We start from the raw sequence: 27,825 nt of genomic DNA, 5'->3' as shown, positions 1-27,825 counted from the left end.
CGAAAATCACTCATAGGAAACACCGTTTTGCGAAGCACTATAGCAATCACAAAAACTCATTGTCTAGCAAATAAACTGTTTTGCAAGGTAATCGTCTAGCGGGGCACCACTGTAGTATAGTTAAGGAATAGTTTTAATAGTTTAAAACCCTCAGTGAGTTTCCATGGCTAAGCAGAACCCAGTTCCTCACTCTGTCCTTAACTGGCTACACATAATAACAAATATGTGTTGTCAAATCGATTCTGACTTGTGTCAAATCTTTCCATGGCTTTCTAGCTATAGAGTGCTCCAAAGTAGTTCTGTGGATTTTGTGGAGTGTTGAAGAAGTGGCTGTAGGTTTGCGCACCGTACGTTTTAATGTTTCTTTCACATTGGGTTCTTCTGTGAGCGCCTTGTTCATTTCTCTTTCATTTTCGTCTGTTTGCCGATGGTTCTATAGCTTAACACGAAAGGGAACGCCTCGTCTGGGTTCCGCCATTTCAGATTGGCCATTCCTGCTTTCTGGCACCCCAAAAGTCTGGCATGATCTTTAAAAAAAGCTAATGGGGCAGGAAAAAAGCAGAGAGGCAAAGGCGACGGAGAATCAATCTATTCCAACAAGACCAAACAGTACACTCATCCTTGGAGAGGAAAAAAATGTCTGGTCTGTCACATCAGAAGCATTGCAGTACCCAATCTCTTATTAGATAAAGCTGCCTATCATATTTTATTATTCTCTTTCTTTGGGAATTCTTTATCTCTTTTTTTTAATGTGTTGGGCTCAGCAGCCCTGACAGCCATCCGTGTGTGGGAAGCCAAGAAGGTGAAAATGCCATGTGCTTTTTTTCTCCCACCTACACTGGGACTAGCTTCAATCTGGTGCCTGACAGGCATGGATGCTACGTCCAGATGCTATGTGCCACAGAAAGAGAATTTGAACATATGCGGCTTGGTTGTTTCCTGGCACAAATTGTGTTATTTCAGGAATACTGTATTTTTGTTTCAAAGTATGTTTTGGATGCAGCAGAGAGCTGATATTCTAGGGTTGCCATCCGTGATTTCATCTCCGTCTGTAATTGCCTCGTTTGACATATGAATCTACCCGGCTTGTAATGTTTTGGTTACATCATGACTTCGGCGTTACTCTTCTTATTAGTTTCCTCCCTGTTTTGGACTGGAAAATGGGATCCTATGCTATCAGTTTTCAACTGAATTGAAATTTCTTCCCCAAAGAACAGGAAAACCCCATTGACATGTGATTGTTTATGAAAACGAGGACATCTGAGGCACAAAACAAACTTCTTCTCATCCAAAAGTGAATGCATCCACCTTTATTACCTTAACTTCTACCCCAAGTATAAGACACCCCCATGTATGAAATGCCCCCACTTTTCTAATCCAAAATTAAGAAAAATAAGTGGGGCTTAGCAAGTGTATGGGGAAAGGGATCAAAGCGCTGCAAGATCGCTTTGATCCTTGCTTTCCCCTCCACTTGTTTTTGTTCTCTCCTCAGCTTACTTCTGTGTATAAGACGAGCCTCAATTTTTAGTCTAAACATTTTAGACAAAAGTATAGTCTTATACATGGAAAATACGGCATGTGTCACTGTGTTTTTTCAATATGTATTTATAAAGTGTTTTTAAAGTTCTTATTTCATCTTTTGCGAGTGCCTTAGATCCCCTTATAGGAAGAAAGGCAGGCTATAAATAATGTAAGTAATACATACATATATATTGCAACCCTCGTTAACCAGAAAGTCTTGAGATTTTGAATCTACAAGCTCTGGTTCCACTACACCACTGAGTGAACCTCCAGCCCCTCCATCGACAGAGGTGGGATCAGAAATCTACCTTTTGCAACTTATTTTTAACCAAGGGACCTGGCGCGTCGCTCTGGCTGTGAGTTTTGGGACTTTTCGTGGGTTTTCTGTGGATTCCTCAGCTCTGTGGTGTTCAGCCCGATGAAGACCCCTGTGGGATTTGAAAGCTGGCTCACATTTGGGATTTTTAGTGATCTCACCAAGGGATCACCCACCCTTGCCTTCCGATGGTGCACAAGTACGGCTCGGCTTTATTTCCTTAGCATGACCATGGTATTGTTAACACCTTTAACAATCGGTGACTGGGGGGGTGGGTGGGAATTATGTAGACAAGGTTATGCCAAGGTAGCTTATTTTCAAGGAAAATAACTTTTTAGTTACAGCTATAAACTTAAATTGTATACTAAAAATGTAACGAAAACTGGCTGGAGAGCTGAGTGAGTCAGGTCTCTCTCTGCCTGCAGAGCCAGAGGTTCTGAGTTCGATTTCTTCCCCCCCCCCCGGTGCATCTCAGAAGAGCCAGCCTGGGTAGCCTACCCCAGAGGAAGGGAATGGGGAGCCACCTCTGAGTATTCTCTACCTCGAAAACTCTGAAAAAGAGCCATTATAAGTCAAAGTGGACTTAACATCATGATGATGATGATGATTATAAACCTAATACAAGATGGATGGACTTGCTTATAGTCATTGACCCTCTGGTGATGTACAGTCATGGGTTTGGCATGTATTTGCAATAAACAGATTGTTGGCTTTGCCGAACTCAGCTGCTTGATATCCGACTTCCAAGCCAAATTTTCCAACAACATTTGGTCCTGCTTTGTTTCCTATTCTTGTGTTCCATTCACCTACGATTTATAAGCAGGTCTGGTTTTCGCGTGCGAGCCGTTTCCTTTTGGAAACTTGCCTGAAAGCTTTCAGGGTCGTGATCTTCAGCATCTGTAATTTAAGCATTGACTTGAACAATGGGTCGGAGCTCTGAACCCTCAAAGGCGGCTAAAACAGAATGTAATGATCCCCGGACAAGAAAGGTTTAAGAACTGCTGCTTTAGATCCCCCGGGAAGGAGCAATATTTGCGGATGCTCTGGTGCGAACGGGCATGCCTTTGTAAAAAGATGTGCCAGTTTGTCCCTTTACGAGAAGGTTTACGAGATGCTTGTCTCGTGGGTTTCCACAGAACAGATCCGCACCGCACCCTTGTTGGCCAAGGCCAACGGAGAGTTTCACGCGGAAACGGCCTCCTTGGACTGGCGAATCCTTTCCTCCCCCCCAAATCACAGAGAGCCTTTCTCCCCTTTTTGCACCAATGCCACGCACTCCTGACCCCATTCAGGGAAAAGGAGAAAAAGCAGCTGTTGATCACCGCTTTCTCCAGACGGCTCCAATCCCAAGAAAGCTGGCCTTCGGCAGCATCACTTAGGGTAACCCATCTCCCTGGAAGGACGTGGGCTTTTTGCCATTTAGAAAGATAATAGCAATAATAATGGAAAAGAGGAGCGATAATGGGCTGTAAAATATGTTTTCTCTTTCCCATTTAAAAATGATGGTGATAATCTTTCTCTCACACACCCACAGTTGTGCGCAGAGGGACCTACTCAAAATACCCCCTGCTAAGCGTTGCAAGCCCTTCTTGGCTGCCCCCCTGAACGTGGCAATGGATGGGGGGGGGGTTGAGTGGGCCAGAGTAGCCAAGAGCCAGGCCTGCAGGTGGCTGGACCCCTGCTATGAACCTGGACTCCCAGCAGAGTCACCCAAGGGGGAATGGCTACAGCGGAGAGACCAGACGGAGAGGTGTCTGCCTGCTTCACGGGCGAACAGCCAGATCAGCAGAAGAGAATGGATTGATTGCTCCGATGGGACAGAGATGCTTTGGAAGAGCAGAGGACACTGGTGGAGGGTCTTTCACAGACAGTGCCTGAAGGCGGCAACCGAAAAAACCCACTGAATCTTGAAAACCCTATGATGAGACCATCCAAAATGGGACAAGAGATAGTGCTGGCAGATGAGACTCCCAGGTCAGAAAGCACTCAAGCCAAATACTGGGGAAGAACATCGTGTCCTAGCGCTAAGGATGCAATAGATTAAAGCCCAAAGAGTGTCTAGTGGCCAGCGTGCACAGAGGTTGAAGTCTGGTGCTGCACACACCACATATATTTGTAACGTGAATTGTGAAAAGTATGCAGCAAGGTAAACTATAAACTGCAAAGCAAGAAATGAAACATTAAAACATTGCAGTGCTTAGTGGGCTAAACTTGATTGAAATGAGACGCATTTAGTCAGGCAACTACAACGTGTTCTACTCTGGAAATGACAAACCCAAAAGAAACAGAGCGGCTACAATACTGAGACAAGACATAGCACAAGCAGTAGCACAAGCAGTTCGGGGCTATGATGTATGGTCTGACCAAATAATATCAATCAGACTTCTAGGAAAATCCACCACATTGCAAAGAAATCTATTGTGTTGTTTTTTTCTTCCTGTCAGCTTTCTTCACTGCCCAGATTTCACACACGTTCACAAATGGATTTTAAGGCTGGCCTTCCTTGATTTTAGAGTAAAAATAGATTTTGTTTGTTTAAGGAAATTGGTGAGCTGCCTTAAGCGCTGTTTTCTAGGCCAAAGGCAGGTGATCGCTGTAGGAAATCAAGAAATAAATAAAGCTGGCTTTCAGGAGCTGATGTACATCTTTTCTCCTTTTTTGGCAAAGAAAACCTGGACTCTGGTGGCTACGGAAATGGCCACGTGTCCATCAACTCTGACTCTCCTAAATATTTAATATTTATTCATTTAAAATATTTTTGCCCTGCCTTTCTTCTGAAGATCTCAAGACAGCTTACATCCTTTAAAAAAAAAAACCAGTATTTAAAGCTAAAAAGAGCAAGAAAACTAAGAAAGGTAAACAAATATGACACTAAAAACAGTAAATAAAAGCAAACCCAAAAACACATTCAAAGCAGCAAATCATAACAAGCCGTTTGAAAAAAAAAAACCCACTCAGGCAGCCAGTCCTTTAAGGGAAAGCTTGCCTGAAGAGAAAGGTCTTCTCCTGCTTGAATAAGGACAGCCAAGAGAGGGCCAGGGTGGCCTCCAGTGGCAGGGAGTTCCAGAGTCTCTGGGAGCAGCCACCGAGAAGGCCCTGCTCTCCCGGGTGCCCATCAGACGCACCTGGGAAGATGATGGGACTGAGAAAAAGGCCTCCTCTGATGGTTTGGGATCTTTATTTTGCGTGTTTTTTCCCCCTCCCTTCTTTCCCAGGAGTGGTGGAAGCCTGCCTTCTGCATATGCTCAAGCGACGGGCGGCTGGCTTCCTGCGGACCGACAAGATCGCCGCCCTCTTCACGAAGGTGGGCAAGACGTACGACGTGGCGAGCGACATATGCCGGAAAGCCCAGGAGCTGCTGCAGCAGGTGGAAAGCAGGTGGGGCTACCTCTCCGAGCTGGGGAACATGGGTGTTGGAGTCCACCACGCCTCAGGATGTGTGTGGTGCAATAGAAATTAACCTAGAAGTGGCACAGGGTTGGAGGCGGGGAATCAGTTCTCCAGGGCTTAACATTAGATCTTGGAAATAATGTGAATTTTAATGTGTCCATCGTAAAATCCTCACTTTTGTGTTCAGTGGGGGAGGGTGTGCCTTGGAATAATAATATTTTGAAAGAAAAATCAGTTTACCTTTTAGAATGGTCATCGCTTCTCACATGAATGGCCTTTTCCTGTTTAACGCAAAAGCCACTAACGATTTCACCCTTAACGCAATGGAATGAACACGTTGTTTTTTTCAAGCTTCATTTTGGACTTCGGTTCCCATACGCCCCCTGCCAGCCCAGTCCACTGACGGTCACAGACTGTGGATGCTTCCATACACATGTCAGCCTCTTTGGGCCCCCCTTTTTTATTAGTCGTGGTGTGCCAGATCAAGGTGCGAATCCTGACGCCCCCAATACAATGTGCCGCAGCGTCACTGAATTTTGGGTGTGGCAAATACACCCAAAAACTTTTTGCATGTGACGAATACTATATCAGAGTCGTGCCGAGCATATTATCCCCTGCCACCAAGCTGTGCTAGGCCTGTAAATGGCCAAAATGGTGGGAAATATTTTTTTAAAAAACAAATAAATCCAGAAATGTCTTGTTGGGTTTTTGTTTTGTTTAAACGGGAGGGGGGGTACCAAGTGCTTAAAGCAGAAAATATTGCTACTGTAAATGTCCAAAAGCAGGGGGAAATATCTTTGGGGGACAGTGTGAGCTCTGTGACGATTTTTAGATATTTCAAAAATTGTCCGGAGAGCATATGCATCTCTTAACCACACACTTTGCCTACGTCTGTGCATGTAGGCATTCTGTACATAGTATTGCAGAGTTTTGAATTCATGGTAAAATTCCTTTACCTGTGCAGCAGAAGGGCAGGGATTTACTGAGCAGAATAGCTTCAAGTTTCCCCAGACTAGTTCACCCCTTTTCTGTCATTAACTGGCACCTACACTCTCAATAACTCGCTCTGAGACATTAGTGGGAGAAAAGAATAGAAGGTTTATTACTTGCAGTTCAACAGCTCAAACATCAAACTAACCAAACATGGCTGCTTTCAACAATATACCCCAACAGATTCTTAGAGGGGGTAAAAGCACTGAGCAGAGAGGCGGGACTCTCTTAGAATTCAGAGGCATGGAAAGAACGATTGGTTAGTCCTGGATAGATGGACAGTGACCACAGCCCAGATAGTGAGGTTGTAAAAACTCCACATTAGAAGCACTGCATTTGGTTATTTTAGACTAAGGGTAATAGATTCTATGAGGCTGTAGTTCTTTTTTTCCAGTTGGCAAATGGTTTGATTGCACTACTTTCAAAAGGGGTGTGGCCTAAGGGGAATGGGCAGAGCTTCACAAAGTTTAATCGATTTTTTTAAAAATTCACTCTCCCTTAATATAGAAACAGATGAAAGTGAAATTTATAGTAGGGCCTACTTTTATCTATATGCATGAATATTAAATATACATATATTTCATATTTTGAATTGCTTTTATTACGATAACGTTCCTTAGAATTAAGAATGCCAAAGGTCTCCCTCAGACGTAATGCACTTTTTGAAAGAACATTTTTCAATGCATTTAGTTCGTTTTCCTCAAGGTATACATAATTTTACAACATCAGAAGAAAATTACTTTTTAAAAGGGGGATAAAATACAGTTCATTAAAAATCATTTTATCATTTCCCCCTCAAAACTCACGGAGACTGCCTGAAAGGTTAATTAAAATTAATTAAAGGGTGCCTTTAACTCACTGTGGGATAAATTTAAATCGGTTCTCAGGTGTGGGTTTTAAATTTGGTTTCTGTGGGAAAAGATACAGTGGTGCTGTTTAAATGGCAAAAGTGAGCCCAGACCTTTCTTGGTTAAGAGGGGGAAAATAAAAATAAAGCAGGCTTTCAAATAGGACAGAGCTCTTCATCATGGATGAAAACTGATGTTCAGGTGGAAAGCACAAATACTGAGCCAAAAACGGTCTGTGGCTTATATATTCAGGAGGCCAGGAAGGCAAAATGAAATGTTTGATTCTACACGAAAGAGAGATAGCAAAGGCATCAATTTATTTATTTTAAAATAGTTTTACCCTGCCTTGATCTTTTAATGATCTCGAGGCATCTTACATTGTTAAAAACGCAATATTTGGAAGCTTAGGTGTACAAATACTGTACAGTACTAAGAAAGGATCAAACAAGTATCAAATACAAAACCATAAGCAACACCAAAACACATTCAAAGCAGTGAGGTAAGACAATCCATTAAAAAAACCAATTAAAGCAGCCGGTCAATTAAGGGAAAGCTTGCCTCCTTGCCAAAGGACAGCCAAGAATGGGGCCCGGCTGGTCTTGTTTTCCATCATCCTCGTGGTTGGCGCTAATGTCACTGGGCTGTGGCGAGACTGCTCTGGATTTTAGTCCGAACCTTACATCCAAGGTCCTCGACGCTCATCCTGATCCCGAGGTGGACAATCGCCATCCGCATCACCCTAACGAAGCCGTGGAAGTAAAACCCACCCATCTTTATGCCCTTCCTCTTTTTTTCCCCTCCTTTTTCAGGTCACCTGTCAAGAATGGGGAAAACGTAGGCAGGAGATTCAGCCATGGGACAGCCTCTCTTCCCTTGTTCAGGTTGCTAGTGTATGTCGAAAATAAGATGTGTTAGACAATATAAGACGTTGTAGAAAAAGTAGCTGTGTTTGCCTATGCAAGCGTTATAGGTAAAAGCAAAATAGCAATAAAAAAATAAATAGAGAGAGTGAGAGAGATAAAAACGTAGCGGCACCTTAAATACTAACTTTTATATTTTTAATACATTAAAAAAATATAAAAGCTAGTCTTTAAGGGGCTACCACGTTTTTGTTTCTTTTTTTTTTTTACTCTTTGCTGCTATTTTGCTTTTACCTATAATATAAGAAGGTTCTCTTATTTCCCCAGAGCTTGGTGAATTTTCGCAACATTAATTTTTTGACGGATTCCTTTTCCTTTTCTCCACGTCCAAGCTCTCCAGTTTTCACTGGAGTTTTCCCCTCAAACCTGTCTTTCCAAACAGTCGCCTTCCAAAGATATTGCACTACAACACCCATTGCCCCCAGCTACCGCAGGGGCTGGAAGCAATAGGAGTTGTCATCTCCACGGACCGGCCTGGAAGGGATTGGAGGAAGCAGGTTGATCTCCAGATGCTTGGAACTCCACATCCCATCAGCCTCTGCCAGCAAAAGCCCGTGACTCGGATATCAGTGGAGTTGGGGACTCCGCTCCAGATTTTAGTCTGAACTTTGCAGACACTCTCCAAGGTTGCTCCTGCCAAAGCCTAGCCCCGAAATAATTTCAGCACCTTAGACAGCTCCTTATAAAATCTGGACTCAGAATCTGGGGAGGATCCACCGACTCACTGGTGTTGAAACCATCAGTCTCCATCCACATGGGTTAATGGAAGTCAGTGTTGAGAGACACCACTCCTCTCCTGCCCAGCTTTAATCTTAATTGATAGTGAGGCCTAGAGGTTAAATCCATGAATAAAACTTGATTGAGGAACCAATGATGGTGAGGCTCACTTAGGAGCTTCTTTGCATGTGCAGAGTACAGTGGTGCCCCGCATAGCGACGATAATCCGTGCGGAAAAAATTGTCGCTATCCGGATTCGTCGCTATCCGGGGAAAAAACCCCATAGGAACGCATTAAAACACGTTTAATGCATTCCTGTGGGGAAAAAACTCACCGCTATGCGGAAATCGAGGTAAGCGAGGACAGGGCGCGAAAACGCTGCGGGTGGCCATTTTTTCTTCCGCAGCCATTTTGGAACCGCCAATCAGCTGTTTTCAAAACATCACAATGCGAAGATCGGTAAGCGAAATGCTTACCGATCATCGTAATGCGATGTTTTCCCTACCTAAAACATCGCAATGCGATCGCAAAAGCGATCGCAAAAAACGTGTCGCTATGCGGATTCGTCGTTAAACAGTGCGCTTGTTAAGCGAGGCACCACTGTATATTCATTTCAGTTGGGACACACCGATATTGGCCAATAGGGTCCTCTCACCTCTGCAGTTCCAAGATTATAATGGTGATTAAAGTTCTGTTACTTAGTGTGATCACATAAATACACTTGTATTTCTGATCACCATGTGTGAGGTGTGAAAGATAGAAGGGAAAGGAATGTGGTTTGTTTGAAACGGGGTGCTGGAGGAGAGCTTTGCGGATGCCATCCATCTGCTGGGGATCATGGGAGTTGTCGTTTCCACTTGGAAAGCATCAGATCAGGGACAAATGTTATCTATGATGGCTAAGATGAGAGAAAAATGATTGATTTCTTTTAAATGCTTTGCGAGTCTCCTATACTGCCAGAAAGACAAACAAGGGGGGGGGGAATGTCCTAGAGCAAATTAAGCCTGAACGATCTCCGGAGGGCAAAAGTGTTGAAACTCACCAACCCTGCCTGATTCAGTGGGTTTACTCTAGTGCTATTTACTACATGAAGCCACAGGATTTGGTCCAGTGTATGAAGGAGTGAGGTGATTGTAATTGCAGAGAGCAGCAAGAAGGAGCTGGGAAAACCACTGAAGATCTCTGTTTTGCCAGGTCGTCATCATCCTCTCCGCCCCAGATTTGAGACTTCCAGCCAGGAATGCCCCCCCCCAAAAAAACAGTCTCTATCCTGCACAGGCAGATCCTCCAGAGATGGAGATAAATTTCAAGGACCACGTGTGAATTCCAGTAGCCAGAAGCAGGGAAGCTGATGAAAAATAGAAAAGGGTGCTTCTGAGCATGTCTAAAGGGCCCATTCTGAATGCTAGAGTTTCCAGCCACCTGAATCACTGAGATTTCAGGCCTCTGCCCTGAACACTGCCGTTTCGATTCCAAAAGCCTGTATCTCAGGGCTGAACCCAGAGACCGAGCCGACCCTAACCACTAGGTGCTGTGCCCGGCCTGACAGTCCCTGGACGCCTAACCGGGCAGGGCTTCCGGCTACACTCCAAAAATTCAGAAACGTAGGCTTGTTTAATACAAAATCGTGGGAGGGAGGGAATTAAGCCCAGGGCCCATGATTCAGATGCAGTCCCTGGGGGGGGGGGCTGCTAAATAAGATAAAACTGCATGGAAATTAGACTTTTTTTTTTTTGAAAGCCCACTTTAAGCTGCTTCTGTGTTCTTTTCCACCCCCTGCAGAGTCTTTGCTGGTTCAGAGGCTTGTAAGCCTTGGCAGGCCTGCATAGAATTGATTTTCCCCTTAGTTGTCACCTGTCAGATGCAAAAGGAAGGGCTCGAGAAACATCATCCTTAAAGCGTTCACCTAGTCACATAACTCTCCCCCCCCCAAAAAAAAAAATCCCCTCAGCTCTTTGCTCCAGGGCTCAGGGCCGTTGGCTGCCTCTGTTTCTTCCTCTTTTAAAAGCCCCAATGTTCGGCAGAAGTCAGGAGCGGATGGGGCTGCCCGAGCAGAAGGGGTTTGAGAGCACGATCGAGGGAGGCCTGTAAGGCCATGGAGTCCAGCCCCTTGCTCAGAGCAGGAATCCAGAACAGATGGTTGTCCAGTGTTCTCCAGCGTCAGATCACTCCCCACCTCCCGAGGTCGCTGGTTCTGTTGTCGTACTGCTCATACAGTTAAGAAGTTTTTCCTGAGATTCAGCCTAAATCTGACTTCCTGTCCCTTGAGCCCATTATGAAGTGTTCTGCGCTCTGGGATGATGGAGAACGGATCCTGCCCCTCCTCTCAAGGGTTGACAGATAGAGGAAATAGATTGGTTTGGACCAAGATTCCCAGAATTCCTTCAAAAAAAAAAATCCAACCAAACACTGCCCCAGTTCTGGGACTGGTCATAAGCTACGCGGTGTAAAGAACTTGTTGTTGCTCTGTGCTCTCACGTCGCCTCCGATTTAGGGTGATCCCATACATAAACCATCTCCAAAATGTCCTGTCCTCAACTGTGCTCTGCTCCGCTCTTGCAAAGCCTGTGGCTTCCTTTTTGGGAGTCGATCCATCTCGTATTGGGTCTTCCTCATTTCCTGCTGCCTTCCACCTTTCCCAGCGTGACGGGTCTTTTCCACAGATGATCCTGCCTTCTCAGGATGGGTCCAAAGTAGGACAGACTCAGCATCAACATTTTGGCCTCCGGAGATCGTTCAGACTTGATTTGGTCAAGGACCCACTTGTTTGTCTTCCTGGCAGTCCAGGGTTATCCACAAAGTGCTCCTCCAGCGCCCCATTTCAAACAAATCAGTTTTCAACCCCACCCCGTCAGCTTAACCGTCATAGAGAAACCTCATCCCTGATCTGGTGCTTTCCAAGTCGAGACTACAACTCCCATCATCCCCAGCAGGTTGATCAGAGTGACATTCCAACACATCCCCAAAAAAAGGGCCCCTTTGTTGGCGGCTGGTATCCTGAATTTATCACGTACCATGTTCTTCCCTGCTCTTGTGTCTTCCAGTTGTGGACTCCAGAGCCTATTGTCCCCTGCAGGCAGAGGGGAATATGCCCTAATGCAGTGGTCCCCAACCTTGGGCCTCCAGATGTTTTTGGACTACAACTCCCAGAAGCCTTCACCACCACCTCTGCTGGCCAGGATTTCTGGGAGCTGAAGTCCAAGAACATCTGGAGGCCCAAGGTTGGGGACCACTGCCCTAATGCATCTAGAGGCTGATAGAGGGACGGTGTGCTATATTTTGGAGAGATGGGTTGTAAAATAACAAAATAAAGCCGTGTAGAAAAGACGGAAACTTTAGGCCTGCCCATAAGGAGTTGTGTTTCCCCCCTTTCTCTTTGGCAGTCGGAAGGGTTTCCCGGCCAGCCAAGAATCTCTCAAGAGGGAGAACTCGACCACGACCAGAACCACCGCCCTGACCCCACAGGTCATCAAGCACATTTGGGTCCGCACGGCTTTGACGGAGAGAGTACTGGACAAGATTGTGCAGTACCTCGTCGATAACTGCAGGTAAGGCCACAGAGAATGAACAGGGTGTGCAGCATCATGAAATCCTAGAATCATGGAAGTTGGAAAGGGGCCCTCGAAGGCCATCGCGTCCAATCCCCTGTTCAAGGCAAGGGATCCAAGTCAAAGCAGAGGTTGGTCCAGTTTCTCTTGAAAGCCTCCAGCTTTGGAGAGCTCACCACCTCCCAAGGAAAATGGGTTCCCTTGTCGTACTGCTCTAACGGTTAAGAAGTTTTTTTTGTGATATTCAGCCTAAATCTGGCTTCCTGTACATTGAGCCCGTGGTTGCGTGTCCTGCACTGTGGGATGATAGAGAACAGATCCTGCCCCTCCTCTGGAGGATTACCTTTCAAGCATTTGAAAAGTGCTGTCCTATCACCCCTCAGTCCACTTTTCTCAAGGCTAAGCATGCCTGGTTCTTTCAGCCTTTCCTCACAAGGCTTGGTCTCCAGCCCCCTGATCATCATCCTTGTCGCCCTCCTCTGAACCTGTTCCAATTTGTTAGCATCCTTCTTGAAGTGTGGTATCCAGAACTGGACACAATACTCAAAGTGAGGCCAGAAGGGGACTAGCACCTCACAGGACTGGGAGACTATCCTTCTCTTAATGCATCCTAAAATCACATTGGCCTTTTTTGCAGCCGCATCACCCTGTTGGCTCACATTCAGCTTTTGATCTACCACCATTCTAAGATCCTTCTCACTCGTTCTATTTCCAAGCCAAGTCTCTTGTAACAGGGCATCTGGGGTTTCCTCCCTTGATGTAGAACTTCGCGCTTCTCCCTGTTTGGTTTCATTCTGCTCTCCCTCTTGTTCCTCATTCTGTAACCACCTTCGTGGTCCACAGCAGAATGTCTGACATTTGAGAAGGGAAACACGCGGGCAGATTGAAATCTTGGGGAGAGTTCTTGGTTTGAGGGAGGCGGAGAAAGGCCAGGTTCAACCGGGATGGGTACATGGCAAGTTTTTACAGCTGCGCTCCTTTGGGTTCAGTAATCGCTCAAGTACCAGAAGAAGGAGTTGCCATTTCAGTTTCAAAAGCCCGGGCAGCCGCTTGTCTGGGACGGCCAGTGCGTGTCTGAGTGGGTGGCCTTCTCCGACGTGGCGCCTCCCAAATGCCTTGGACTAGAACTCCCATCGCCCCCCAGGGGGCGCCACCTGTCCTGGGGTTGATGGGTCAGACCAGCAACATCTGGGGATGCTGCTCGACCCTAGTTGTCTAAGCTCAGCTCATGAATAATTTTTTTGTAGCACTTGGAAGTGCTCATAATCTCAGGACAGCAGAAATGGGAGGGTCCCTGTGAGATCATCTAGTCCAGCCCCCATCAAGCAGGACCAGCGGGGATTCGAACTCCCAACCTCTGGCTCTATAGCCCGATGCCTACACCACTGAGCGATCTGGCAGTTGGGCCCTATCTGCTCTTAGATAGCTCCATGGTCGATGTCTCTGGCTCCGGAGCCAGCGGTTATGAGTTCGATTCCCCCCACTGGGCCTCCTTGACCAGGGCTGGATTCAATCTAGGGTCCCTTCCAGCTGTGAGGTTCTAAGATTATTCTAAGATTATTCTTATGCTGTAATTTCCCCCGACGTCTCCTCCTCCTCTTTTTATTTTTGTAATTTCAAATGCAATTACCATATAGCACCTGGCACAAGCTGCTGTGCGTGCGTGCGTATGCGTGTGCACCAGCTTACTTCTATGTGCATGCACCAACTTGCTTCTTTTTAAAGCAAGATGCTGGAATGACATCATCCTTAGCATCTCTGAACACCCCTCCTTACGGAAGGAGCTAAGCTTTGGAGCGCTGGCCCCATCTCGTGGTCGAAGGCCATATTCCACCACCCGCCACCCTCAACTCTCACTTTAAGCTTATGTCTTTTTATAGCAGCGTTGGCTCGCTGGTCCATCTCAGTCCTGTAACCTCAGGAGCAGAGGTGGGAAACCGGAAGCCCTTTGGGCCAGATCAGCCGTGGGCCGGTATAATGGGTGTCGCGGTTAATTTGGAAGACTCCTGGAAGTCTTCTGCAAAAGGAGAATCCAGAAAGGCAGGATGCCTTGGTCTGCCTCGACCTAACAGGAAGGTCTTTTGTAAAGCCAACGTCTCTTAATGGCTCATTCAAAACCAAGCCCTCTTCTTAGGGCTGCTTGGGTCTGGGAACAATCCTTTTCTCTCCCAGCTCCTGGGAAAGTGGTGGCTAAGGCTGGAGGGAACAGAGAAGCCTGAAAAGGTGGGTGGTGGTGATGGTAGATAATCCCAAACTCTCTGCTGCTCAAAAAAAGTCCTGGGATTTCTACCCAGTGAGCCCTGGCTTCCCTACGCCACTGGTCCTTTAAGGACTTCACTCCTTCATGTGTCCTTTCCTTGGAATTGCGATAGGCAGAAAATGTGTTCAGACGGTGTGCCTTGGTTTTGTTTCCCATATTTGTTGGTCTGTTCTAGTTAGTATTTTAATGGCTCCAGTTCCTGTAGCTGAGTTGGAATCCCTTCTATTCTTCGTGATTTATTTCTTCCATGGGCTTTGTGAGCAGCTTTCACTTTGTCTTCTAAAATTGCTAGTTTTTCATCAAAGGGATCCGTCAGTCTTGCTGCCCATCTGTGTAGTTTCTTCAGCATATTGTTTCCACCTTCTCATTATTTTATCCTAATCCAATATTATATTCCGCTTTGGGCTTTCTGCGTCTCTTAGCTTGATTTAGATTTCAGTGACTTTGTGGATCATATAGATCTCATATTTTTCATTTTTGTTGTTCTCTTCTATTTCTTTGCACTGATTATCATAAGTGTCTTTGTCCTGATGTAAAACTGCTGAAACATTGTATTTAGGATTCCTAACCCTATTTCTGTCACCTTTTGCTTTTACTTATGTTTCACTGACAATTATCGGTCAGCCATCAAGCTTTTTTTTTTTACATTACCCCTGGTAATACCTCTAGTATGAATCAACTGGTATTCAGATTCTCAGTTAATTGAACTTAGTGATGCAGATATCTTGTTTACACAGTCTTTAAATTCTTCAGGGACATTATTTAAATTATACTTTGGAACAATGATAGTGTTAGTGTTCTTCTTCAGCTCTCCCCTAATTTTGACATTGGAAGTTCATTGTTTGTTATAGTCTGCTCCTGGTCTTGTTTTTGCAGAAGGAAGGAAGCTTCTCCATCTTCTCTTTGCAATTAATAGCATCTGCTTGATTGCTGTATTGGTTAACTGGTGATATGCATGTATACAATCATCTGTAATGTCGTCTGAAGCCTTGAGATGGGCAATCTCCCCCCACCCCATGTATATGCCAACACATCCACAGCATTTTTGTCTCTTAAATCGGTCATTGCCAGTAGACTATGCTTGGCTGGAGAAGGGGATCTGCCATCTTGAGATGAAGAAGCTTCCTACAAGGGAAACAACACCTTTTGGTCCTTGATTGCTTTGGGGTGACTATTTTGTTTGAATGGGATGGGGGGGGAGAGATAACACTGTTTTCCAATTGCTACGAAACACATACGTGTTTTTGCTTCTTCTTTTAATTCAACGTTGATTCCTGTTTGTCAATCTTTTCCAGCAAGTATTATGAAAGAGAAGCTTTAATAGCAGATCCGGTCTGCGGGCCCATTTTGGCCTGCCTCCTGGGTAAGTCTCCTTTTTTTTGGTGTTATTTCTGTGCGCTTTCAGGATAAGCTCGGTTTTGACAGTCTCCATATGGTGGCTTTCCCCCCACTCTAAAGATGTTTGCAGAAATGATGGGGGCAGGAGTCAGAAATTTGATGCACCAAAGGAAGGGAAAGAGATTCGGCAAAACAATGGAGCCTTTGCACATTATTTTTTTTTAAAAAATTACTAATAAAAGTTATTCCAAAGCTGCGGTTTCTGATGCATGGGGCCTCTGTATTATGTCATGCATTTTCTTTGTGATAAAGGGGAAAGTGTCTTCCTCTGTCCAAGAATGAGACGAATTTTGTACAATGGCCCTCAAAGGCAAGCTGCTCTTGAACTCTGGTACCCATTATCCCCAGACCTAGCCTACCTCCTAGGGTCGTTGTTGTGAGGATCAGACAACATTGGGGCCAAGTAGGGGAAGTTGAACGCTTGACATTTGGAAGCAGAACAAGCACTTTTTAAAAAAAAATTACGCAGGCTACCCATTACCCCCACCTCCAGCGTGCAGAGTCTTGACTGCAGGACTGCAGTTTAACCTCCGCCCTACAAGACTCCTAGAGCAGCCTAATCTAATTTTGGGCCAGGAAAAGGCGGGGACAGCAATGAATGAATGAATGAATGAATGAATGAATGAATGAATGAATGAATGAATGAATGAATGAATGAATGAATGAATGAATGAATGAGCTTTCCAGGCTAGGCATCCCCATGTCGACTCTATATCCTGGAATCCCTAGCCCTCCTGCCCTCTGGGTGTGGATGCTGGGAGTTGTAATCCAAACTCTCCTCCTGCTCTCCTGCAAGCCCTTAAGGGCACGAGAAAGGTGTCTTCCCCCCCCTTCCTGGCTTGACGACCAGACTCCGTTGCCCATCCTTTTCTCCTTCCCTCTCTTGCGCTTTCCGGGTTTCCAGTGGGACCTTCCGCCCTCGAGTTCACCAAGCTGAAGACAGCAGACCATTTCTGGACCGATCCGTCCGCGGACGAGCTGGTTCAACGGCACCGGATCCACGGGACGCACGGACGCCAAGATTCGCCCTCCAAACGGCCGGCGCTGGGGGTAAGCAGCTCCCGGGTCCTGAACCCGGCTGGCTTTGAAACTTGAACGTATTTAACACACACACACACATATATATATTTCAGGAGATAATAAACCAGATGGTTTCTATTTTGTTGCTTCTAAATCTGTCTTTTGTACTGCTTTTGCCGAACATTTTTGTGTGTTTAGTCGTTTAGTCGTGTCCGACTCTTCGTGACCCCATGGACCAGAGCACGCCAGGCCCTCCTGTCTTCTACTGCCTCCCGGAGTTGTGTCAGGTTCATGTTGCTTGCTTCGCAGACACTGTCCAGCCATTTTTAATGCAACGTTATTAACTCTTCTTTCCTATTTGCATCACTTACTCTTTTTAGCATTTAATAATGTATTTTTAATTATGTAAAGCTGTCTTTAGGTCCCTTTTTTGGAGTAAGGCAGGGTAAAAATATTTTCAATCAATCAGTCAATCTTTGGTGTAAGGTGTTTCTTTGAAAGCTAATGTACTTGGGATATATTTGTTAGTATTTTTCTCCTGCCAATAAAGTACAGCGAAAAAGGTGTCCAACTGTGAATGAATAACTTATTAAACTGGAGATAGTTCCCACTCACAATAATTTCATAATTATCTATCTGTGAAGTGTTTCTAATAGTACAGTAGGATTCCCTCATCTTCTGGATCAGTATCCACTGATTCACTTATCCACTACCCAAAAATACTAAATAAAACCGCCCAGAAATTGATATTTATTTCCAGGGTGTATTTACCAGATCTGGCCACAAGAGGGGGGCAGAGACCATGGTGTTGACAACATCCACATTTTTCACCATCCACGGGGTGGGTGGGACTTACAACCAATCCCCCATGGATACCACAGTCCTACCATAAAAGCAAATCAGTAATTTTTTGATATAACTGTAAAATTAGTCTGGAGAGTTGTTGTTCTAAAAATGCAACCTTTGCCTGGTTGTAAAAATTAAGATTATACTAACAAGAATGAGTCTTTATGTAGAAAAACCGTGATTTAAATGTAGTCGTACTGATGAGTGATTTAAATTGTGATTAAAAGCAATTTGATTTAGATCAAATCCACCCTGTATGTTTCCTTTTTAACATTTGTAGACTAAACTGTTCTTAGCTTTTAAATATTGTCTTTTAAGGAATCATTTTAAAGGAGAAAGGCGGGGTAAAATACTGTATTTTAGATTAGACTAGATAGATAGACAGACAGACAGACAGACAGACAGACAGACAGACAGTTCCCCCCCCCTCCAAGCTCTTGTCACGCTGGTTGCAGGATGCTGGGATCTGTAATCCAGGAAAGGAAAGTAAGTTTTTTCCCCTCAGTTATGCCTTGATGCCAATGTCCGGGCTCTTCTCTGTCCTAGATAAGGAAGCGACACTCCAGCGGAAGCATGTCGGAGGATCGCTTTGCCACGTCGGCCCGGGATTACGTGGCGTCGCTCCACCAGAATTCAAGGACGCATTTGCTGTACGGAAAGAACAACGTTCTGGTGCAGCCGGTGGGTGTCCGGCGTGGAGCGTTTCAGGGCCCATCCTGGATGGCACAGCGAGGCTCAAACGCACCCCACAAAATGTGGAAGATGCTGTTGAGCACAAGAAGGGTGGAGGACCATAGATCTAGAAACCTCTGAGGGTGTGTGTGTGTGTGTGGGGGGTCTCCTCTAAAACAGGGCACAGGGAGAATCACATTTTCTGCGACTCCTCGAGCGAGTCTCTCCCCTGCCTCTGTGTTTTGCGGTTTTGTAAGCCATGGGAGTTGGAAGGGGCCTCGAAGGCCATCCAGTCCCACCCTCTCCTCAAAGCAGGGATCCAAACCAAAGCAGATCCGGGCAGAAGGTGGTGCCGTTTTCTCCTGAAGGCCTTCCTGTGTTGGGAGCCTGAGGTCATGGGTCCCGTTGTCATACTGCTCTAACAGTTGGGAGGTTTTCCCTGATATTCAGCTGAAATCCGGTTTCCTGTCATTTGAGCCCATTTTGACACGTAATTCTGGGAGGATCGGCAACAGATCCTTCCCCTCGTCTGTAGAGCAGCCACTCAAGTCTTTGAAAAGTGCCATCCTATCACCCCTCAGTCTTCTTTTCTCAAGCTTGACCAGTTCTTTAAGACTTTCCTCAGAGGGCTTGGTTTCCAGCCCCCTGACCCTCCTTGTTGCCCTCCTCTGAGCCTGTTCCCGTTTATCCACGGCTGAGCCAGCATTCAAACCCAGGTCTTGGTATGACCCTCCGCCCATTACACCATACTGCCTCACACTCCCTGCCAACGACTGGGCAGGTTGTTCTCCTGGGTGCCAGATGGGAGGGACCACAGCAAGGGCTTACAGGCATGATCCTGTACCCCCCCCCAACCCTGTTAGCTCTCTCTCCACGATTTCAGATACAACACCGAGCATAAGGATCCAAAACGGTTTGAACTTTGTTCCTAGTCAATTCCTTTCCTGGTGGATTTCTTTTCTTTTTCTAAAAAGCTTTGAACGAAACCCCAAACGGGCAAGGGTGTAACTCATCTCGTTAGCCCGATTCACGATTCCTTGGGAGCCAAGGCCTTAACAGCTTTACCAGCCCCTGCTGGAACACACGGGCTGCTTATCAAAAGGAACACGAGGAAGCAGATCTTGCCGAGCGAGATCGTTTGAGGACATGAGTCTCGGGGTGGGCGGGGGGAACAGAAACCGTTGGGATGAGTCACTGATTCATGCGAGTCAACGAAGGAGGAATGAAATGACAGCTTTGAGTACATCAAACAGCCTGGGTCACAGAGACCCCAGCTTCAGCGTCAAGCTTTTATTTTTTATCACTGTATTGAATTCGGCCTTCAGACTTCACTCTGCAACCATCCACATTTCGACAGTGTGACTGTTCTGCATAGAGAGCTATCCTTGCAATAAGGCCACGGGTTTTGTGTAGACCACCACCAGTGGCTCCCGGTTTTTCTGGGGTCCCCGTCTGGCCCTTTTGGCTTCCCCCCCCCGATGGCTGCACCCTGTTTCCCGTGACATCATCATTTAGACACTTTCCATGACTTCCCTCCCATTCATAAAGGCTGCACCTTTGGGGTTCAGAACCTTCCCTCGTAACCTTAAAGTGCGGACAGAAACCCGGAACGGATTCGCAGATCCTCCGAAACCAGGGTCACCGGCTACCCGTCTTCAAAACGCTTGTTCATAAAACTTAGATCTTGTCTCTAAGTGAAAAATATGCTTCACCTTTTATTTTTATCCTAGAAAATTCCGTTCGCATTCCCTTGCTTTCCTCATCCTCCCGTGCGGCTCCTTTATTTTTTATTTTTTATTTTTTGAACAGAAAGATGACATGGAGGCCATTCCGGGCTACCTCTCCCTTCACCAGTCCGCCGAATCGCTGACCCTCAAATGGACCCCGAACCAACTCATGAACGGGACGCTGAGGGATTCAGAACTGGAGAAGAGGTATGAGGTGCTGTGTCCAAAGTGGTGGGGACAACCCTTCCCCGTATTTATTTTTCCCAGTCTGAGATTTTTTTTCCTGATCTGAGATAGACTGCCCCTGTCTGTGGAAGATCTGTTTGGCTCTCTGGTTTGACAGCCGTAAGAAGGGCTCTGAGGCTAAATCAACCCGCAGGCTTACTAACACCGCGGCCCACCGTTGGCCTGTGGGACCTATGTGTAGTTTTCCCCAGGGGCACCTTGACATTCTAAGGGGGGTAGCCGCTAAAGGCCCCGACCTCCGAGAATGTTATCCGATCCCCTTTTCAAACCTTCTGGGTCAGCAGCCATTGTGGCATCTTGTAGCAGTGAGTTCCACAGTTATGTGACCACGTGAAGAAATGCTTCCTTTTATCTTTCCCGAGCTTCGGTTTCAGAGTATCTTGGATTGGGGACCCGAAGCCTTTTCGGAAGCACTTAGTGTCCCGCATCTTTTCTCTCCCCCTTTTCAGCATCTACTGGGACTACGCTTTGATCGTGCCCTTCAGCCAGATCGTTTGCATCCACTGCCATCAACAACGTAAGCCTTTTGTTCTATGGCCGCCTCACGTTCCCCAACCTAGAGCCTTCTGGGTCTGTAGGACTACATTTCCCATCATTGCTCCCCGCTGGGGACAATGGGAAAGTGGAGCCCAACCCGTCGGGGGAAGCACCAGGGCGGGCCCACACGGCTGTATGAGGTGAAGTTTCCAAGAGTGTTAAATAACGGAGGGGCTGTTTGGCTGAGTTTCCTTCACTCAACAAAAGCCAACTTTCAATTCCCAGGCGAAAAATCTGTTGGGTCATTTACCAGTTGGCGTAGGTCACGACGACGCAACAGACGAGCCCAAATCTTGTTGCGCAGTTAAGCCAAATGCGTAACTTTTCTTGGCAAGTGGCCATGAGATACCAGACATCTTTATAAACACCCTCTGTGGCAGGGCAACTTGCGAAGTTCGTTATGCAACAGAGAAGATCTGTTTCTTAATTGATGGCGTTTTTATGGACAAAATGTGTGCCTTTTGCGCAGCAAGGTGGTGGGACTTCAGCCCACATCTGTGGTCATTTCTGAATAGGGCCCGGTTCAGCTCCCAAACGTATACCTTGCTTAACGAGTGCACTGTTTAACAAAGAATCCGCATAGCAACGCATTTTTTGTGATCACTAATGCGATCGCATTGCGACGTTTTGAATGGCAAAATATCGCATTGCGATGTTCTAAAAACAGCTGATTGGCAGTTCCAAAATGGCTGCCGGAAGAAAAAATGGCCGCCTGCTCCGTTTTCGCGCCCTGCCCTTGCTTACCGGGCGGCGAAAATGGCGGCCGGATGGGGGAATCTTCGCATAGTGGTGTGTTTTCGCCCCATAGGAACGCATTAAACAGAGTTTAATGCGTTCCTATGGGTTCCCCCCCCGCATAGCGACAAATCCAGTTAGGGACGTTAATCCTGGAACGGATTAACGTCGCTATGCGGGACACCACTGTACTTATTTTCATTACAATTTGCCGGCCATACTCATCTCCCTTGTTCGTTATTGGGGGCGCTCTTATTTTTGAAGGTGTGATATAGGATTGCGTCTGATCACACTGGGAAGAGTTGCTTCACTAGGCGTGACCTCCCTTGATCATCATCATCTTAGAATGGCAGAGCTGGAAGGGACCCTCTGGATCATCGAGTCCAACCCTTCTCAAGGAAGCACCGTGGGGAATCGAACATGGGTGTATGCATGTAATAGCATAAATCGCAGCCGTGAATTGCTGCTTGCTAACATGTCACCACTTGCATCTTCATGTACCGGTTGTGTGAGTTGTTTGAGTTAGTGAGTGACAAGGGTTAACAAGTAGCACTTCACTAGCAGCAATAATCTAGCAGCAATTCACCAGTAGTAGCTCACTAGCAGCAATTCACCAACAGCAACAAACTAGCAGCAATTCACTGCTGCAATTTATGCCATTGTACTTATGCCACCGTAACTAACTGATAAGACTTTATTTATAGTATACCAAGTTATCACGTGGGCTCTTATCCAAGGCTTGCCTAGCTTCAGCAAAATCATTGCATCCATGGCTGCCAAGTTTGGGATAGGGAAAGGAAGCTCAGGCTGAATCCAGCTCCTTGAAACTACCGTCTGTCTTCCCCGGGCAAAAATGTGCCACTATTGGTGGCCCTCCAGTTTTAACCTTGTGCCACTAGAATGTGGAGTCTGAGACTTGGTCCAGAACGGAACCCAGCTCTCGGGCCGAAAGGGGTCCCTGGCCATCGTACAGTTCTGTCTGCCTTCTGTTTGCAAAGAGCTAATGGCCTGGCATATCTACTCCTGCAGCCGAACGAGGAGGGACTTTGGTGCTGGTGAGCCAGGATGGCATCCAAAGGCCCCCGCTTCATTTCCCACCTGGCGGACACCTCCTGGCCTTTCTCTCGTGCCTTGAAAACGGCCTGCTTCCCAGAGGACAGCTAGAGCCTCCACTATGGTCGCAACAAGGAAAGGTAAGGCCGCCGGAAAGAATGGGGTCCCTGGATGGACACGTTAGGCAAACTGGTTTTGTTGCTTGACTACGGTTTCCATTGGCCTAGGCCATTGGCCGTGTTGTCCAGGAGGGCGGTTTGCCTGGCAGCTCCCACGCGCTAGAGTTACCTGAAAATCTCTCTTCAGGCAGAGAGCTTAGGGGATTAATTTCTGAAAGTGATTTGCTCTTGTAACTGGTTACGGTTTTGGGAAAACACCTTGTTGACCTTGATCATTGCATGTTTGAAAAACATTGGCCCAAACCCTATTGCTTAGTGTAGTAAAGAGCACTAGAGGGAGCCCATTGAATCAATGGAGATTTAGTGAGTCAACTCCTCTATAAGTTCAAATGGGTCTACTCTAACTCTGATTTAAAGTGCACATCACAGAGTAGACCCACTTGAACACGTAGAAGTCTTGACTTACCAAATCTCTGTTGATTCAGTGGCCCTGCTCTAGTGCAATTTACTATACAGTGGTGCCTCGCAAGACAAACGCCCCGTTTAACGATGAAATCGCATTATGACGAACTTTTTGCGATCGCAAAAGCGATCGCTTTACGATGGTTTCAGTGGGGGAATTTCGCTTTGCGATGATCGGTTCCCTGCTTTGGGAACCGATTCTCGCAAAACGACGATTTTTGGCCAGCTGATCAGCAATTTAAAAATGGCCGCAGGGTGAAAAAAAAAGGCTCCCCGCTGTTTTCTGGGACGGATTCCTCGCTGCACGGACAGCAAAAATAGCCACGCTATGGAGGATCTTCGCTGGACGGTGAGTTTCAAGCCCATAGGAACGCATTAATCGGGTTTTAATGTGTTTCTATGGGCTTCTTTATTTTGCATTGAGACGTTTTCGTTCTACAGCGATTTCACTAGAACGAATTAACGTCGTAATGCGAGGCACTACTGTACTTAGCAATAAGATTTTGGCCATTATGTGTTACATTACTTTCAGGTACTTAAAAACACAACCCACTTAGGGTTCATAAGACCCATGAGGGCTGTCCAGCTTTCCCCTAGTGCCAAGAAAGAGGTATATTTTTAAAACCAATTACGAGAAAGCCCTGTATCATAGTCAGGTATTAGAAGTAAAAAGTTACAGGCAATGCAGTTATCTGTAACTAATTACTTTTAATAAGGCAGATCTAAAAGTTACATTTCAAAAGGAATGTAATGAAGAGGAACAGTGTGAGTGATTTTCTAATTACTTTCAAAAGTGGCTTTTAAACACATTTTCTGGCGGTTTTCAATTTTTATGCCATTCTCTTAGCAATCCTAAGGTCTCCTCCCCTATCCCAAAAGTAACAGAAAGTAATAGAAAAGTAATGAGCGGGTGAAAACGTACAAATGGCTTGCCCTTGTTTGATGTTGTAACAAATAACGGCAACCGGCCTTGTGAACAAAAAGCAGGAAGAGGTTTCCTTTGGAAAGTTACTTTCAGTTTCCTTTACCTGCTTCGCCTTCCAGGGCAAAGTGTTTCCCAAACTGCGAAAGCGAAACAGTCACCACCGGTCGATGGAGGTGGAAGACGTGCCAGCTGCGCTGGGAGCCTCCACCGACTACGTCTTCAGGATCATTTATCCGGGCCACCGGCACGACAACAGTAAGGATCTGAGTTGTTTTTGATTGCACGTCTTTTGCGGGCAATTGTCCGGGAGGGAAACGCTCCCGGTTTGTTTTCAAGAGTTGCACTCTGCGCGTGGCTCAGAGGCCGCTTAGAAGCAGCAGGTTGTAGCCATTTGGGGAATGGCGTTGGTCTCCTGGGGGGCGTTTTTCTACCTGGTTTCCACCTTTGCCCTATTCACACTGTCAACCTGAAACCATACCCACAGATGCCCGCCTCCCCCATTCATCTTTTTTTTTTTATCCCACTACCTTGAAACTGCGTTTCCCATGTCTGTGCAAAGACTTCCACGGATTTGCGCACATACAGTGGTACCTCGACTTACAAACTTAATCCATATTGGAACAGCGTTCGTACGTCGAAAAGTTTGTAAGTCGAGGCAAAGTTTCCCATAGGAATGCAGTGAAAACCATTTAATCCGTTCTGGCTGTTTTTCGTTCATATATCGAGGCGCTGTTCGCAAGAAGAGACATTAGTTCCTATAGGAACTAACGCAAAACCAGTTACTCCGTCCTCTACCACTAGGGGGAGAATTTTTTTATTTTTTCTTCTTTTGACCTAAGATGAACTTAGGTCAAAAAAAGAGCAGGAAAGGGTTTTTTTTCATTCGTACGTCGAGGCTCTGTTTGCAGGTCGAAGCAAAATTTTGTCACCAGAGCCATTCATAACTCAAGATGTTCGCAAGTGGAGACGTTCGTAAGTCGAGATACCACTGTACGTGCGCAAGCAGGTGCACCACCGTGGTGTCTCCTGGCTGATGGGTGGCCAGGTATCTTTAACTTAGCCGTCTGAGCATCCCTGCCAGATAGAGTGGAGCAGAGCTACCGCTTAGGGTCTTTAATTCAGAGAAATTCACTACATGGATGTGGAAATCGTGTTTACGAGGACGCAGTAGGAAAAGAGGACTGCCTAAGATGAGATGGAATGACTCCATTTAGGAAGCCACAAGCCTTCGTCGACAGGATCTGCGCAGGGCTGTTGATTGGAGGATTTCCTTTGGACGTAGCTCATTCGTAGCATCACCGTGAGTCAGCGGTGGCTTGTTGGCACGTAACAGCGTCAAGATTTGCAGAAAAAGTGCCCAAACAAAACCGCTCGAATAATAATAATACTACACATTTCTCCCCTAATATTGTGAAAGGAGTGCACGCCGTTGGGAAGGAAAGGAGTAACGGTAGCTCTTCTGGTATATTTCACCGGGATCGGAGGCTACAAAGTCCATCAGCCCTAGTCAATAGAGTTGAGGCTGAAGGATAGTAGGAACTGTAGTCCATAGCGAGAATGGTGCTGGCACATCCCCATCTCGTGGTCTTTCTGTCAGACAAGGAAAGGCCAGGCTGGTCTGCCCTTTTTTGTGATGTTCAGCCTGACGGAGTGCCTCCCCGTGGCCCTTGACGCGTGACCAAAGCCTACGGCAGGCTTCCCTGGAGTTCTGAGGCCACGTGATTGATGATAGGAGCATGCAGAGACCACTGATGTATCTTAGGTTGGGAGGTAAAGCATGTCCACAGAATTCCGTGATCTTCACAAGTTCGGTCGTTTGTCACGATATTGCGAATAAGCCCAGAACTTTTGGAATTCGTGAACTGCAGAGCACAGACGTCTGCAGCCAGAATCCCTCGGTCCTTTCAGGCATCTGTAATCACTTTAGGCTGAGAAAGAGTGTCTTCTTTAGGACATGACGACGGAAGAAGTAGCCGAGCAAGGCTAAGTTCTACAGGAGACGCAAGGCATTATGGGCCTGGTAGTCTCTCTGCCTTTTATGCTCCATACACGGCGCCTCTCAGGCAACGACCAGACCCATAATGCCTTGGATTTCCCAGAGAGACTGAGGGAATTCCTCCAGATTTATGGGATCTGTAGTCCGTGAGTTTGGAAAAACCTCATGTCTAGTCGCTCACAGAGAATTCTTAGTCCCTTTATCATCCTTCATCTCTGGAACGAGAGTCAGAGGGCTGGCCTTCTTCTCTTTTGAGTCTTCCCGTTGAGGCTGGAAAGATTCAGAAGTCTAGACCCCTTTCATAAAGTAAAGGACACACAAAAATTTCACCTAAAACACATCCGTCGGTTTCTCCACTTCTTTTACAACCTGCCTTTGCTAATAAAAGCCCACAGGGACCCTGGTGTAAATAAATAAACAAATAAAGTCTGATATTTACCTACAAAGCAGGATTCCCAGCACATCTTCCACTTTAAGAACGTTTCCTGCTTGAGCATCTGTTGTAATGGCGAAAACATGTTTTGTTCCTTGTGCCCGGCTGGATAGCAAGGGATTTATGAAAAATTAGCTGCATCCTGAGTCAGTTTTCCTAAGCTTTCTTCTCTAGGGTGCTTCGGACCCTCGCCTTGTCAGTGGCATTTTGAAAGTGACAAGATTACTGTAGTAGGTTGTGCCTATCGTTGCGTTGAGGAAGCCTTAAAAAAATAAATCAGAAAATAATTGTTTTAAATCCTTGCATTGTACAAGAGCGTAGAGATGATCATCAGCATCACCTTTCGTTTGGCTCCTGAGGGTTGAGAGGTGTGTGCATTTGCATTCTGACGGGTGGGAAGAATGCCCGAAAGCCTTTTGTGTTGACCTCTTGTGTTGATCTAAGTTCCATGGAAGCTGCAAGGCACTACCGGCCTGGTAGCCCCACAGGACAGGCTCCCGTCTGCTTGCCTTAACACGTGTCCTTGATTGTCGATCCCAGCTCCCGTGTTGTCTTCTTATGCTCCTCTTTCACTATTTTCTTTGAGCAGTAACTATTAACTACCACCACTTAGCTGCCAGCCGCTCTGCCTCCGTCGACGATGATGAAGAGGAGGAAGATAAGCTCCACGCCATGCTATCCATGATCTGCAATCGGAACCTCACAGATCCTAAAAGGATGAAAGGTTTTTATCCTTCCCCTCACCTGACTTCCAAACCTACTTCCTCTCCATTCTTCCAGTGGCACTGAATCCTCACCCACACCCGCACGCATCCCGCGTACAACAGTGTTGGCATCGCTTTGATGTTCGCACCTCCGAGTCAGAGGAAAGGCAAGGGATCTGGCTTGAAACCAGGGGGGAACAGAGAGTCTGGGTGTCCGTGTTTGCTTACTGTCCCCCCCCCCTTTCCATCTCTCATGACAGCTAAGTTGCAAACTCTTTCTTCCTGCTTCTCGTCAGCCTAAGGATGGGCCTGGGCTGCCAGCTGGGGGCCACGTGTGACCTCGTTTTTGCAAACGGGACAGTGCAGTGGTTGTTTCTTTGTACAGTGGTGCCTCGCTTAATGAGGATAATCCGTTCCAGCGAAATCGTAGAGCGAAATCCTT

The 27,825-nt window shown here is 46.3% G+C and overlaps 1 protein-coding gene across 5 annotated transcripts in view; it reads left to right on the top strand.

Annotated features, from left to right (window-relative positions):
* Positions 1–27,825, top strand: part of SGSM2 (small G protein signaling modulator 2) — a 102,705-nt gene that overhangs the window by 44,214 nt on the left and 30,666 nt on the right. Inside the window, exons 3-13 of one of the 5 annotated variants that reach the window (XM_072978305.2) lie at positions 5,053–5,215; positions 7,875–7,955; positions 12,086–12,250; positions 15,806–15,873; positions 16,813–16,958; positions 18,321–18,455; positions 20,256–20,380; positions 20,869–20,936; positions 22,721–22,884; positions 24,370–24,505; positions 27,293–27,403. In XM_072978305.2, coding sequence (XP_072834406.2) covers positions 5,053–5,215; positions 7,875–7,955; positions 12,086–12,250; positions 15,806–15,873; positions 16,813–16,958; positions 18,321–18,455; positions 20,256–20,380; positions 20,869–20,936; positions 22,721–22,884; positions 24,370–24,505; positions 27,293–27,403 — 1,362 coding nt within the window. Of the gene's footprint in view, positions 1–5,052; positions 5,216–7,874; positions 7,956–12,085; positions 12,251–15,805; positions 15,874–16,812; positions 16,959–18,320; positions 18,456–20,255; positions 20,381–20,868; positions 20,937–22,720; positions 22,885–24,369; positions 24,506–27,268; positions 27,404–27,825 lie in introns of all 5 variants that reach the window. The other 4 variants (XM_072978304.2, XM_072978307.2, XM_072978306.2 and 1 more) reach the window with 4 other exon arrangements.

This window comes from Pogona vitticeps, chromosome 7, assembly GCF_051106095.1.
Source record: "Pogona vitticeps strain Pit_001003342236 chromosome 7, PviZW2.1, whole genome shotgun sequence".
Taxonomy (NCBI): Eukaryota; Metazoa; Chordata; class Lepidosauria; order Squamata; family Agamidae; genus Pogona; species Pogona vitticeps.
This window is presented reverse-complemented; position numbering and strand designations above follow the sequence as displayed.